General features: G+C 58.4%; 1 protein-coding gene across 4 annotated transcripts; it reads right to left on the bottom strand.

Annotated features, from left to right (window-relative positions):
• Positions 1–11,520: 11,520 nt before the first annotated feature.
• Positions 11,521–14,788, bottom strand: LOC125334836 (signal-regulatory protein beta-1-like). Of its 4 annotated transcripts, none has more exons than XM_048322037.1 (5): positions 14,347–14,788; positions 13,066–13,422; positions 12,745–12,943; positions 12,336–12,375; positions 11,521–12,003 (listed from the first exon to the last, which is right to left on the bottom strand). In XM_048322037.1, the coding sequence occupies exons 1-5, from the start codon at positions 14,558–14,560 to the stop codon at positions 11,878–11,880; spliced, it is 936 nt and encodes a 311-aa protein (XP_048177994.1). In that variant the 5' UTR covers positions 14,561–14,788; the 3' UTR covers positions 11,521–11,877. The 4 variants fall into 4 exon arrangements, with proteins under 4 accessions (XP_048177994.1, XP_048177995.1, XP_048177996.1 ...); XM_048322038.1 differs by having other exon boundaries at positions 11,521–12,006; positions 13,079–13,422; XM_048322039.1 differs by having other exon boundaries at positions 13,079–13,422.
• Positions 14,789–14,989: the final 201 nt, after the last annotated feature.

Genomic DNA, 14,989 nt, shown 5'->3' with positions numbered 1-14,989 from the left:
TGGCCAGAGTAGCCAGCAAGGAGCAGGGATCCAGAGGAGCCCTTGGATTTGGCCTTTTGCACATGGCAATAATTTCTTTGCACAGGGATGGGACACAGAGACACATCACTATGGTCCACGGGCACCTCACAAGAGGAAGCAGAGGGGGCAGGTGCTGAGCTCTGCTCTCTGGTGACCAGTGCTAACAGCTGAGGGAACTGCATAAAGTTCTGCCAGGGAAGTTTGAGGTTGGATATTGGGTAAAGGTTCTTCCTCCAGAGGGTGGCTGGGCACTGAACAGGCTTCCCAGGGCAGTGGTCAAAGCCCAAGCCTGCCAGCGCTCAAAAAGCATCTGGACAATGCTCTCAGGCACAGGATGAGATTCTTGGGGTGTCCTGTGCCAGGACAGGAGTTGGACTTGGTGATCCTTGGGGGTCACACTGAGCTCAGGATATTCCATGGGATTAGCAGTGGTTTGTGGAAACCCTGCAGCTACACCACTGTGGGCAGCGCATCCCACCCAGCCCAAGTCCAGAAGCAGGGACCCTCAGGGCAAGCGAGTGCCCAGCAGGAGGGAAAATGCCAGGGACACACTGCAGCCGTTCCCAGCCACCTTCCCTGGTTATTTTTACATGGAAGCACAGTTCCTGGAGGCCTGGTTGGCTTCAGCCTGTCTGGGCTGTTCTGCTCGGTGCTGAAGGTTCAGACAACCTGTTCTGAGGCGATTACAGAGCACAGCCAGCCTGCACACAAGCAGCAGCCACCGCAGAGCGCTTGGGAAGGGAAGTTAGAGCTTAAAAAAAGCTCTGCAAGAGAAGGTACCGCGCAGAGCAGATGGTGCAGCGCGAGCTTCCCGGGAAGAGCTGCTATTGCTCCCCATTAGGAAGCATATGGGCAGGCTCAGCTGCCTCCCTCCCCTCCTACCCATGGCCCTTCCACTCGGCATCACAGGGGCCCAGCTCCAACGTGAGAGGTTTGGAGGATACACCCTGGGAGGGCAGCCCCTGCCCTGCATGAGGCAGGGATCCCGGGAGAGAGGAGGATTCGGCTCCTTGTGTGCCTGAGACAGAGGGACAATGCAAAATTTTGGGAGCGCAACTCTGCCATTATCATCATCCTCCTTCTGCACAGAACACCCACAGTGAGCAGGAGGCTGTGGCACCTTGGCAGGGCGGGCAGTGCTGCCAGGCTCTCCATGCTGCCAGCGGGCACCCAGGCTGTGCTCACTCGGCAGCATCTCCAAGCTTCAGATCAAAATCCCCGCTTTGGCAGGGAGGATTCCAGAGACTCTGGGGGATTTCGGAGCTTGGCTCTCCCTGGCCCCAGGACCTGGGCAGCAGCCAGCATGGGGACAGGGCAGCATTTCAGGAGAGCTTTTCAAGAATAAGTTGATTTTCACAGCTTTGAGGAACAGTGAGGAACTCGCATCGTGCTGCTAGCACCTGTTTGGGGAAGGCACTTGCTCCGTGTGGCAGGGCTGGGCCAGGCTCAGCCACCCCTGTAGGTTTGGGGGCTGGGCAGGCAGGGGTCTTCTCCCCTTCCCTATTCCCAGCCAGGACCACGGGATCAACGTGCTTTTTGCATTCCCGTGTTCCCAGCTGGGCAGCTCTGCGCAGACAGCAGGATCTGCTCCCTCCCCAGGAGGAGGTGGGGATCCTTCCACACACAGGGATCCCCAGCCAGGGCAACAGCACCCCATCTCTTGTCAGAGCCTGGCAGCATCCAACGGGAACAATTACAGCCTTGCCAGGGTGATCCCAGTGGAAAGTCTTGCAGCACTGGTTTTGCCCAGACTGTTCTTTCATCCCTTAATCAGTTGCCTGTCTGATCCTCTCCCAGCCCCGATGGCCCCCGGGAACAGCGGTGGCTCACTTGGCTGGAGGGGATTCGAAGGGGATGGAGATGGGAGAGGTTCTGGTCTCTGCCCTGCAGGGCCAAACCTGGGCCTGTTAATGAATCACATTTCACTAATGGACGTGACTGCGGCCTCTCCCTGCCTGGGACTTTGTCCCTTGTGATCCCCACTCCAGCATGGGATGGCACAGTGGGAGCAATACCAATAGCCTGAGTGGCCACATCACACCAAGACCCAGCAGTTGTCCCAGAGGGCTCAGTCCACCCTTCAAAACCCAAACCAACTTAGGCATAAACAGAAAAAACCACCGATACTTTGGACATGAGCCTGGAAAATACCCCAAATTCAGCAGCCAGATGTGCTGTTTTGGGGCTGTGGGCACAGAGCCATGCCCAAGCACAAGCAAGCAGCCAGCACTTGCAGGAGCCCTCCACAATAATGACTCAATGATCTTAGAGGTCTTTTCCAACCTCAAAGATTCCTTGATAAACCCAAATAACGCAGCACCGTGCACATGGAGCTGCAGGGACTCACTACCCTGAGGAAACTCAGAGGCAGCCTGGCCCAGTCCCAGCCCCAGACACCTCCCAGCCCAGCCCCAGCACCCTGAGAGGTGTTACTTTCACAACTCACCACAACAAAACACCCAGTACGACCACATCAGAGCACCAGGCCCACACAAGGTCTGTTCTGGTACCCACAAGACAGTGCAGCCTCCACACAGCCAGAGAGCGGCACGTTCACCCCATCCATCCTCCAGCTTCAAAGGCAAATTTCAAAACCCCTCTACCTTAAGATCTAGGTGGACATATCCTACAGCCCCTGCCCCCCGCATGCCTTAGTCTTCAGTCAGTACCCAAAGAGGGCTTTCAGCTGGGAGAGAAACACACAAATGTCTCCTGAAGCAGGGAGCACCAATTACACTGCTGATATTTAGGGCTTCCAGCACAACAAATGGAGCTGCAGCTTCATTAGGTACCTTGCCAATTTAATCCGAGACATCCAGTACAGGGGAAGCTTAATTTAGTTTGTCTCAATGTTAACTTATAACAAGCAATATGTTAACGTGGGGATGGTTTTCATGGACTGTGACCCAGGGAAGGGGCACCCACAGCCCTCCAAACAGGGATTCTTAAGAAGCAGGGGCATGTATCCTACCTGTCTCATACTCCTGGGATAGCATCCACCACCATGAACACCTGCAGCTAGGGAAGAGGTGCACCCTATCACCTCCTTATGTGGGAGAGGCCCTGGAGAGGGTGATGAGGTGCAAGGGCCTCATTAAGGCTGTGATTGCCAGGAGAAAGGTGGGGCTGGGCTGTGGGGGATGCTCTGAGCAGCCTGTGCATGGGCTTTGCCCCTCACCTTTTGAGGGGGCTCATGGGAATTGCCTGTAACTGTTTAAGCCAAGCTTTTATTGGGTGGTTTAGGAGTTACAGCTGAGTTATTTCAGCTCTCTCAGGTCTTTGTTAGAGCTCTCAGGCACAGTTGGTGCAGATGGTGTGGGGGAATGGGTGGGGTGAAGGTGAGGTGCTCCCCGGCATGGGGGATTTTTTGAGGAGGCCCCTCTGTGCACACTGGCCAGACCCACTGCCTGTTTCTGCCCCCTCCTTAGGGAGCAGGGCTCCAAATCCCTTAATTTTAGAGTCCCTCTGCCACTGAATTAATCCCCAGCACTGCCAGGATCAGCTGGTTCCCTCCAAACCCCTGAAATGACTTCCAGGGAGGATGAGGGAGGGATGCAGCACTGCCTGCCCACGCTGGGTTGGAGCGATGCTCTGAGTGCCCTCATGGCATTCACACACTGTCACCCTGGGCTCCAGCAGCGGCAGCAGAGCCCAGGCACTGTGAGACCACCCACCACTACCAGAATGTCCACCACTGTCTGCCAAGCAGGAAGGAAAACCCACGGGCTACGGCGGAGCCCATACCCACAGTGCAGCTCTCCCATCCAGGGCCGGGCCGTGCTCCCAGGCTGCTCCCACCCCGTAGTGGTGCCCTGTGGGATGCTGCGAACAGGGTGACTCGGCCAGGCTTCCTTAATGCAGCCCAGCACAGTCACACTCTGGGGGAATTCCTCACAGGCTGTGTCAGAGCAGGAAAGGTGGTTTATATCCTGTGCCTGGCCTGGAAACGGCCCTGGCTGACCTGAAGTGAGGGGTTTTAGGGTAAAACTGCTGACAGGCCAGGAAAACCCAACGGCACTGCCAGCTGGGAAGGACAGGGCTGGCAGTGCTGGCGCCTGTGCCCACTGAGGTGCCTCGAGTGCTGGCAGGGCTGTGCTGACCTTTGCTGGCAGGCAGGAGCCTGCCCCTTGTCCCAGAGAAGGGTTTGCTCTCTGCTGTGGGTCTGCAACACGTGCACAGCCCCAGGACTAAGCTGCACGGGAAGTGGTGCAGTGACCACCCCTGGAAGTGTTCAACAAACGTGTGGATATGGCACCTGGGGACACGGGTCAGTGGTGGGCTTGGCAGTGCTGTGGGAATGGTTGGACTCAATGATCTTAGAGGGCTGTTCCAACTTTAACTGATGACAGGGACGAGGCCCCCACTCAGGGCGCTCATCAGGGACACTGGGTGGCCCTAATCCTGCACCCTTTGTGCCAGTGGTTGCAAAACTGTGGGAGACATCTGTGCTGTCTGTCTGTGGCACGACTGGGCTCACCCCAGCTCTGATGGGCTCCAGAGCCACACGGAGCCTTGGTGTCCATCCTGGGACCCTTTCTCAGCCCCAGGAGCAGAAGTGCTGAGGAGGAGGAAGTGGCAGGGAGTGGGGGGAGGGCAGGCAGGGTCAGGCAGAGAGCTCCAGCCGTGAAGGGACATTTCAGAGCTGGGTGTTAATCATTGATGGGCTCCTGGGAGCTGTTTGAACTAAAGCCTCCCTCCCCCCTCTAGAGGGGGAAGTTCTGCACTGTACTGGCTCATGGGGAGCCAGCACTCAGATCCTTCAGCACACAGCCAGCCCCACAGAGCGATGCTGGAGAAGACCTTGGTCTCCCCTTGGCGGTACCACCAGGACTGTGGTGGAGCTCAGAGCTCGGCCGAGGGGAGAGCGATATCATCTCAGTTTTCTAATGCCAGCTGGGGGTTTTTTTCTGCATCCTCTCCAAGTTCTTTGTTGATTGCAAATCGTTATCATGAAAGCGCATCCGAAGCTGCAGCAGCAGATAACGCTGTGCTGCTGGGCCGGCGGCTGGAGCTCATCGAGGCTGCTCTGCCTGAGAGTCCTGCGGCAGCTGTGGATGGAAATAAAACTGCTAACGTGAGGGATTGATCATGTTCAGCCAGCTCAGCCCATTGCTTCCTGCTTGGCAGAGCCCTTGCTGTGAAGTGCTAAAATCCAGGCTTAGAGGTGGGATTTGTGCTGTGAGACCCTGGCACCTCGGCACTCACCCTGCTGGAGCCGGGGAGATGCCCCATGGAGGGCACATGAGGTGTAGGAGACCTGGTACAACCTGGTACAACCCCATGTCACCCTTTACTGCAAAGGGAGATGGTGTGTCTGGCAGTGGGAGCTTCATGGGGTCATTTGTGACAGTGCCAGATCCGATGCCTCACGGTGGGAATGGCACAGCTGCTGGGATTCAGGGGGGGATGCACCCCCTGAAACAGCCAGACCCAGCCCCTGGAAGAGGATGCTGACCAGCCCTCAGGGCCATTCCCAGCCCTGCTGCCAGGCTGTCCCTGTGGTCACTGTCCCCATGTTGTCCCCACAGCAGCCCCAAGGCTCTCCAGACCTGTTGTCTCTTTGTTGTGGCTCTGTTGAGACCAAACACATCCACCCACACTGCCTGACCCAGCGCTGCCAGCTCTGTGGGGCGGGGGTTACTCTGGCCCTGCTGCTGGAGGCTGGATGGAGAAAAATGCTTCTCCAAGGGGGTTGTGTGGTTTGTCGTTTTTTTTTTTTTTTTTTTTTTTTTTTTTTTTTTTAAGTTGAAAGGCAACAAAAAGCGGGCGGATTAATTTTGGCAGGATCCACCATGCATCGCTCCAAGGGGCTGGCCCTGATAAGGAGCTGCAAATCCGAGCTGCCAAGTGCTGCCATCCCGCTGGAGCCTTGGAGGGGCATCAGGGATTAAGAGGGTCTGTGTGATGTCTAACAGGTTTAGAAAATATTGCCTGGGATTATCCACTCGCGGTGATGACCAGAGACCTCTGAGCCGCGGCAGACGCCGGCATCGGCTGATGTCTGCTGGCGGTGGGGGGGGGTCCTGCGTGCGGGAAACCTGATCTGCGTGTGCCTGTTTGCACTCGTGTGCACGTTCCCTCGTGTGCACACGCGTGGATGTGCAGCAGCGACGGCTCTGGGGCGAGCTGTAGGAGCGAATGGGGCTGGTGGCCCCCTGACACCGCGGGGGCTGAGCCGTGCCCGGCCCCCCGTGGCTGCCAGCCCTGTGCTGGGTCTGGGGTGCCAGAGGGGTGCTCCAGCCTTCGTTGTGCTGCAGCTCTGTAAGGGCAGCTCCTGACCGCCAGCGTTAATGATATCCACCCAATTAGCCCAGCCTAGCCCCAAGGATTAGCGGATGGAATCATCATCCCAAAGCGTAAGCAGTTAACGCCGCTAATTAGTCATCGCGTGAATCCCAGCTCAACCACAAACCGCAGCGGCCGCGGTAGCCGTGGGCAAGGGGTGATGCCCACCCAGCCGGGCTCCGGGAGACGGGAGCTGTTTACGGAGAATGTGCCGGGCTCGGGGATCCGTTATTTTTACACGTTGCCATAGCTACTGATACCATTATAAAATTAAGCCTGAACCATGTGGAAGAAATGGATCTGTCAGAAGGAATTATTTTCGGGAGCGCGCTGTGGGTCCGAGCACTGCCCACCCCAGGGCCGGCGGCGAGGGGCCGAGCCCAGAGGGGTGATAGGGGTCCCCGCTGGAGGCAGCTGCATCCTGCCGGCGGGCACGTCGCTGGAACGAGGCGCCGGGCAGGCTGCGGAGCTCCGGGATCGCCTGGAGCCACCGGCGCCAGCACAGCTCCTCCGGGCTGGCAGCATCGCTGGGCACGTCCAGGGTGAACAAAAGCCCGCTGAGAGGGAGCTTTCAGCCCGCGCTGTGCTCCCTCCCGCAGCGCCTGCTTTCCCCCTTCTCCTGCCTCTCTCAATATTTTTCCCTTTCCCTGCACTTCTCTGCAGAGGGACACTTGTGCCGGGCTCGGGGCAGCCAGCGCTGGGGCCACGGCCAAGCACAGCCGCACTTTAAGGTCGCTCAGTGCCAGAAGGAGCAGGGAGCGCCAGGGACCCCACAACATCCTGCCCTCGGGACAGGGAGCTCCCCAAAGGGTTTCCCTACCTTAAGCTCTTCTCGCTGGACAAAACCACCTGAAGCATCCCCAGGACCATGCACGGCTCACTTCGGGTACAATGTACATGTGGATGTTGGGAGGACCAGGACCACTCCAGAGCGACTCCAACAGCTGGTCCAGCATGAAGAGCCCCGGGAACCCCAGTGCAGGACCCCCCTCCCATCCACCCTGGCAGCCTCACTCAGGCACCGGCAGGACCCAGCACTGCAGCTTGATCCGCCCTCCCCGTGCCGGCTCCAGAGGGTGATTGTCCCTGAGCAATGTCCCGTCCAACACTGAAAGCACAAAGTGATTCTTTCTTAAGCACTGGATGTTCCTGCTTGTCCCACGGCCCTGGAAACCCCTCTTTAATCACTGCCAGAGCCTTGGCCTCACGGTGTCCCGCAGTGAAGGACCTCATGGGCCAAAGGAGTGTTGGGCACAAAGGATGTGCATGACACTTTTCAATTTCAGTGCCTGCCCCCTCCCCCTGCGATTGAAGAGATGAGGAATGGTCATAGGGCAGCTCCCCATTCACCCCACACCCCTTCAGCTCCAGGGATTTAATGAAAATTATTCCAGATTGGCCAGAGAGGTCCCCAGTAGCAATAACTGCAATAGCACAACCTCCTATTAGACACCAGAGAATCCACAGGGACAAGCAGCATCCTCCAAACACCTCCAGCTCTTCCCAACTTAAAGTCCTGGTCTGCAGCCTGGGTGTCCCAGTTTGCTTTGTGGGCATGGCTGGGTAGTGCCTGGGAGTCCATCTCCTCCCTGAACATCCTAGTGTTCCAGTGTCATGGGGTGGCTGCCCCGTACCCTGACTGTCACTGGGGCTGTGCCTGGGGGCTGGAGATATCCCCACTGTGCTGGCGAGAGCCCTCACTCTGTCGGGAACCCAGGAGGGGATGAGGCTGGCAGTGAGGCTGTGGCACAGAAACAGTTCCTATGACAACCCCAAATCCCAGACCTGTTTATCCCCTTTGGTGAAAATCCACAACAACCGTGAAACCAGGGAATAAGATTCAATAGTAAGACGTGAAATAAATCAGGACCAGTGTAAAGCATGTCACCATTTTACTCTGGCTTCGTTCACTTTCCAAGGAAAAGCCTGAGAAACAGGGAGCTGCAAAGGGGTGAGCTAACAGGTTTGGAATTGGAGGGAGCAGGATCCAACTGTGCAGCATCCCAGGACTTCTCCCTCAGGTTCTCTCTGCTGGCAGGAGCTCAGCTCAGGGCAGCCAGCAGGAACAAGCAAGACCCATGAAGCATTTCTGAGGGACAATCAAAGTATCTCCGAGACCCTCTCACTCCCTCCAACCCCCTCAAAGCACCCAGCTGCTCCTTCAGCTTCTGCTGCTCGCTGCTGCATCCTGGCACAATGTCCCCATGGCATTGCCTGGTCCCCTTGGCATCATGGGGTCCCTATGGCATCACAGGGTCCCCATGCCATCACTGGATGCCTGTGGTGTCATGGGGGCCCTGTGGCATTGGATGCTCTTAGACCTGTGGCTATTTGGGTGATGTTAATGTGGAAAGGGACTGGCCTGTCTCTCCCTGGGGATGGGCTTGTGGCCACCACAGTCTCACGGTAGCTAGGACAGGGATGAGGACAGAGCAGGGGAAAAGGGTGTCTTGGACAGAGAGAGTCACAAACCAGGCCCTTGGCTGGAGCTGCTGCCCTGTCAGACACCAGAGGAGACCAGCTGGAGCGATGACTGCTCCTGGAGACACAATATTCCCTGGGCACCCACCTCAGTGACAGACACTGCCACTGTGGAGTGTCTCTGCTTCTCATCACTGAGCTGGAGCACTCCAGGACAGGGCACAAGGCATTTATTCCTGTCTCTCCACTTTTCTCCTTGCCCAGCCCTGGCTCCAGCACAGCTCAGCATTGTCCCACTCCCCACAAGTGCAGCCAGCCTTCTCCTCTCCCCCAGGACACGAAGGAGACACCTGCATCCCCCCGTTTCAGCCAGCCCATGCACTAACCGAGACCATGCTCTTCCTCGGCCTTAATTAAATCACTGCTCCCCTCCCCTTGCTGCCAGGACCAGCCCCTTCCATCAGCCATTCTCCAGGCTAATTGCTCTCTGTTACTCTGTGTTTTCTGCTGGAGGCTCATGCTCCCTGTCAGCTCCTGGAACAGCCCACGCTTCCCACTCTGGCCCCCCGGCACACCATGGCACACACCATGGCCCACGCCACGGCACACACCACGGCACACACCACTGCCCGGCAGGCCCTGCCAGCCCACTCGCCTTGGCACCTCCAGGAGATGTTTCCCACCTCTCAGCATCAGGAGCAGATCAGATGCCAGAGCAGCCCCTGAGCATCCCCTGGCTGCCCAGAAACCCATCACAGTGCAGCCCAGATCAGCCTCCCCAGCCCTTTTCCTTGGCTTTGCCATTACATGAGGTCCTGGCACCAGGCTCACACACCATGCTGAGGACCAGCCCAGATAAACCTGGCACGGCACTGCCCCAGAGTGTCCATGCACAGCCCAAAACCTGCATGTCCTCTCCCCCCGGGACACCAACATTCCCAGCACCATCCAGGCACCACCTCAGCTCCACACTAAAGTCCCCAGCTGTGGCAGGAGGAGCCTGGTGGGTGCCAGTCCCAACCCCAGCACTGCCCTGTGCTCCCCCCAGCCATGGCAGCTCCTGACCTCCCACACACACCCACCGAGCGGGTCACTTATGGGATGTGACAGCCAGCAGCACCAGGAAAACAGCACGGATGAGCAGTGAATCCATGACCCCAGCACTGCCTGGTGCTGCCCCCCGAGCAAGGCTCTGCCCCCCGGCACGCTCCTACCTTGTGTCCGTGTCCAGGCGCTTGTTTGTGCTTTCACTGCAGGCACACCCCGGGCTGGTGGCTTAAAGGATTTTCCTTTAATAACCACCAAATCCCTCCCCTGGGCAGTAAGCTGCAGACCTGGGCCCTTTCCTAGGTGCAGAGCACTCTGCTGGGGCTCTGCTCACTCCCTACTTTGCATATGCTCCTATCAAACTGGATTTCCCCCCTCCTGATTCAGCCCAGTGCTTAAAAAGCCCTAAATCCCCTTGAATTTCATTTCCCCTGGTCCTCGAGGTCTATCCCCGGTTTTGGTCCCACCCACGTATTTTACATACTCGTGGTCACAGCCTTGATGTGAGATTTTCTGCCAGTTTTGGTTTTGTCCTGCTCAGAGTCCGGGCAACCCAAGTCCTGCTCAGAGCAGCCACTGCCTCAGCTGGGAAATGATCCATGGCTCCACTTGGGAAGCGATGCTGGGAGGGGCTTCATCCCAGCACCCCTACCCCACAGCCCCCCACTGAGGGAGCCAGGCTGAGACCAGGTGCTAGACCTCTGACCTGGCAAACTGACAACCACCACCACGCCCACAGGGTGCTGAGTGTTCCCAAGCTGCCCCTGAGAAAGAACTGACCCCAAACTGTCCCCACTTCACATCCCCAGAGCAGGGGACTCTTACTCAGTTGTGCAAATGAATTTCCGTAGTGGCATTTCTCCCCCCCGTGACAATTCTGTCCCCTCAAGGATCTCCCTGCCAGCCCCACTCCCCTGGGTCACACTGTCTTGTTTCACTTCTCTTTTCTTATCTCACAGAAAAAAAAGTAGATAAAGCTGAAAACTGGCGACTGTATCAGCTTTCAAGGTCACAGGCAGCGGTGCTGGCAGCAGGTTCCTCTGCCTGGAAAGCCTGTTTTGGCCTCAGTTCCTCCTGCCAAGGGGGCTGCTGGGGCCACACGTGGTGGGAGCTCAGCTGCTACAGCTGGGGAGATGGGTGGTTGGGGGGCTGTATGTGGTGGCCGGGTGTTGCTGGGGGCTGCAGCAGTGCCCAGTGTGGAGCGTGATCCGCAGCTTCCTGCCAGCGCCACCTCTGCCCTCTGGCTTCCTGCCACTGGCCTGCTCCCCTTGGAGGTGGGCACCGAACACGTGGGCACAAAGCAGGGAATGTGCGTGGGGCAGATGTGCAGGAGCAGATGTGCATGAAGCAGATGTGCACAGACTGGCTGGGACTGGAGCTGGAGATGTGCACGGACCAGGGGAAGGGGCAGAAGGGCCAGCTGGCACCATCTGCCCTGGCCTTAACAGCATCACAAGCCCCTTGAGGAGGGCAGGGAAAGGTGGGCGAGGGCTGGGCCTCAGCCTGGGGCAGCAGCACCAGGGGCTGTTCCTGAGACCTTCCCCCTGCCTTGCCAGGAGATACAAGTTTCATGGGACTGAGCAGATTCCCTGGCTGGGGCAGCTGCCTGGGGCAGGTGGGAGGTGGGAGCTGCCTAGGGGGCTCAGCAGTAGCACAGGGGGGCTGTGGGGGGCACACATCCCCCCAGGACCCTGTGGGACAGGCACTATTGCTCTTGCTCTGAGCACAGCAGGACTGGACAGCATGGCTCTTTGCTGGCTTTAATGAGGGTGGTGACAAGGTAACACAAATTATGGACCTGTTAGCCGGGAAAGGGCCAGTGGAGGCCCATGCTGGTGGACACAGGTGTGTGTGAGGTCCTCCTGGTGTCATCAGCACCAAACAGCTTGCACAAGGCGGAGGTGCTTGGCCTCGTGGTCTGATCCTGTGGTCGAGAGGGCTTCCAGATCCTGGGAGGGCTCTCCTGAGCTGGGGGCATGGCGAGCTGAGCTGAGACCGGGGTGTGCCATGCAAACAGCTCCACTTCTTCTTTATTGTGCCCTGCAGAAACATCCCTGCTTCCTCCTCGACACGGCCTGGCCACGCAGGCAGCAGTGCCACGCGTCACTTGGCAGCTACCCTGAGGCTGGCATACTCAGTGGGGGCTGTGCCCGAGCTCCTGCTGTGCCGCGGGGCCGGGGGCAGGGGCTGCAGGTCGGCGTAGTGGATGTCGTTCTCCTCCTTGCTGCTCTGCTGCAAAAGTGCACACAAATGGGGAATGCTGCCGCAAGGAAAAGCTTGCAAAAACAACCCTAAACCATAGAACGTCCTGAGTTGGAAGTGACCCATGAGGATCACCGAGACCACCTCCTGGCCCTGCACAGGACAATCCTAAGAACCAGGTTCAAGCCAGGCTGGTGATGCCACAGCTGCAGAGGTGGCCCTGTGCTATGGTGCAGAGACCACATGCAGGCAGCTGCTGCCCACCCAATGTCCCACCTGGCCCCAGAGTCTTGCAGAGCTCCTGCAAGCTGGGGCATCAGCATGGGATGTGTTCCCCCAAACTCACAGCTCACTCTTACCTGGCTGGGCAGGTAGGAGCTCTCTCTATCCAGGACTTCACTGTGGGGGGAAGGATAAGGATGGCCATTAGAACTAAAGGAAGCCGAGTTGCGCCCCCCCCCCCAGCACAGCCCTCAATTCCCCTCCCGAATTTCAGCAGGATATCCCTGTTGAAGGCAGAGAGTAGGGACCAAGTGCTGTCTGCATGTCTGGGCTGGGCTCAGACCCATGGTGAGGGGCTGCAGGGAGCTCCCTGCCATGTGCTTCCATGAAATGCAGAGAGAAGGAACAGAACTGTGAACCTGTGAGTAAAGGACTTTTTCTGTGGCAAATTTCTGCTCCAGACAGGAAAGGAAGCCAAGATAAAGCAGGTGGATAAGACAGTTTACTCATTTAAGGGTGCAGAAGGAAGAGGTGTTGAGTACAAACCTGGGGGTGCCAGGGGTCCCTGCACAGCACTGCAGAGGGACTGACGAGAAGCTGCCCACGGCCACTGTCCCGGCTGGGCATGGGCTGCCTGCCCTGCCTTGGCGCTTCCTCCTGTACATGCAAAGGGCAACAAAGAGGCCAAGGAGGAGGAAGCAGAGCACCACAGCTGCAGCCACCACACCAGGAACCAGGGCTGTCTCTGTGGAGACAGAGGCAGAGCAGAGGGTGGTGGGTGTGGGGCAGAGCAGGACCTTGCTGTGGGCAGGGTGGGAGCTGTGGGATGGGGTCCCTGGGAGCAGTGTCCCGCTGGGCTGCACTCACCACGCACAGATACCTCTGTGCCACTTCCATGCCGAAACATCTCCTCTTTTCCATTGCTCTCCTTGGTGAACTTCACGCAATAATAGGTGCCAACATCATTGGGCTCAAAGTTCCTGATGTGAATGGTGAAGTCTGTGTCGGACCCAACCACTGCTCTCGTCACACGGGGTAAGGAGTCCCCTCTCTGGTCATAGACGGTCTTGTTCCCACTGCCCAAGCCCTTCAGCCACCTCACAGGACCAGGGGCAGCGAATCCAGACGTGGTGCAGTTCAGGGTGAGCATCTCCCCCACTGCCACTGCCACCTTCTTCTGGGGCTGCTGCAGCTCAAAGCCCTGAGCCGCCTTGGCATCCACACCTGGGCAGAGACAGGAGGGTTCAGGGATGAGCGATGGGGCGAGGCAAGGGCTGCCTCACAGGCAGAGAAGCCCCAGTATCCCCCAATTCGCAGCTGAGGGATACCCTGGGATGTGGCAGAGACAACCTGCAGGCACCAGGAGGGAGGAAACCCGATTCAAAATGAACAAGGGGCAAATCTCAAAAACGAGCAGGCTGCCCAGAGCAGTGGTGGAATCACCACCCCTGGAGGGATTTAAATGACATGTAGATGTGGCACTTGGGGACCTGGCTTAGTGGTGGCCTTGGCAGTGCTGGGTTAATGATTGGACACGAGGATCTCAGAGGGCTTTTGCAACCCAAACAGTTCTGTGATTCTACGATTTGATAAATCCACATCCTGTTCTGTCATTTGCAGGAGGTGCAGCAGCTGCCTGGAGGCCAGAGAGGTGCAGAGGGAGCCAAGGGAAACTCCTGGCAGGAAAAACTCCCGAGTGCTGTTAAACATTAACACCCTGGCTCTGTTCCACACCAGCCAGGATCACTGGGGCTCTGCGAGGAATTGGGGTTCACAGCCAGGAGCCTGCCAGGAGCCTTCCAGGAGTCAGTGTTCTGGGCAGGGATGTGCAGCCCTGTAGACCAGCGCAGCTTCCCAACCCCTCTGTGTCCCAAAACCCCTCCTGCCTCCCAAAACCCCTCCAGTTTCCAAACCTCTCCTGCCCAAAGCCCCCGATACGTTCGGCAGCGGCTCGGTGGAGCTCGACTCGGCTCTGCCTATCCCGGTGCCAGGGATGCTCTGCATCTGCACCAAAAGGTGGTCGGGGAAGGACCATCCTGGGCCCCCCCCCAGCGGTGTTTATCTTTGCCGTCCACTCGCATTAATGACCAGTGGCAGACGGGGCAGGGGAGCTCCGAGAGGCTCTGGGGGGCCCCACTTCCGACTCACCCAAAAGCTGCCGCTGCACGGCGCTTCGCCGCGGAGCTGCTGCCGCGGCCATCGGTTCTGCCCAAACTTCGGGAAGGAAAAGGGGAAGCAGGACAGGAAATGGAGGCGAGCGGGTGGTTAACGCTTTGGTGTCTGCCCGGGACGGGCGGGGGGCGGCAGAGCCGCCGGGCGTCACCCCCCGGCGGGCATCACCCTGCCGAGACCCCGCTGGCATCGCTCCCGGGCCGCTGAGGGGCTGCTCTGGGCTCGGGACGGGGAGCGGCTCTGCGTCCTCCCCGGTTCGGTGAGGGGCAGGAGCACCGGGGCTTCGGGATGTGGGACGCTCGGTGTATCCCGAGCCCTGCTCTGCATCACCGACCCATGAGAGACACTATCCTGCACCCCGATCCTGCTGGCAAGGGCTGGGCGTCCCCCTGGCACCTCAGGGTGCTGAGCCACAGGCTGGCCACGTGTGGGCGAGTGTGCCGGATTGGGGGCCCCTCTCGCTGACTGCTCAGCGCCGGTGGCCGTGGCCGTGGCCGGGGCACACATCTGAGGGGAAAGTGGGGTGGACATCGTCATTATGGACCAGCCTTGTGACAGGAGAGGATGTGGACATTGAGAAGCAAATGGGATGTGATTGCATGGGGGAACTGGGCTGGTA

The sequence above is a fragment of the Corvus hawaiiensis genome, chromosome 17 (genome assembly GCF_020740725.1).
Source record: "Corvus hawaiiensis isolate bCorHaw1 chromosome 17, bCorHaw1.pri.cur, whole genome shotgun sequence".
NCBI lineage: Eukaryota > Metazoa > Chordata > Aves > Passeriformes > Corvidae > Corvus > Corvus hawaiiensis.
This window is presented reverse-complemented; position numbering and strand designations above follow the sequence as displayed.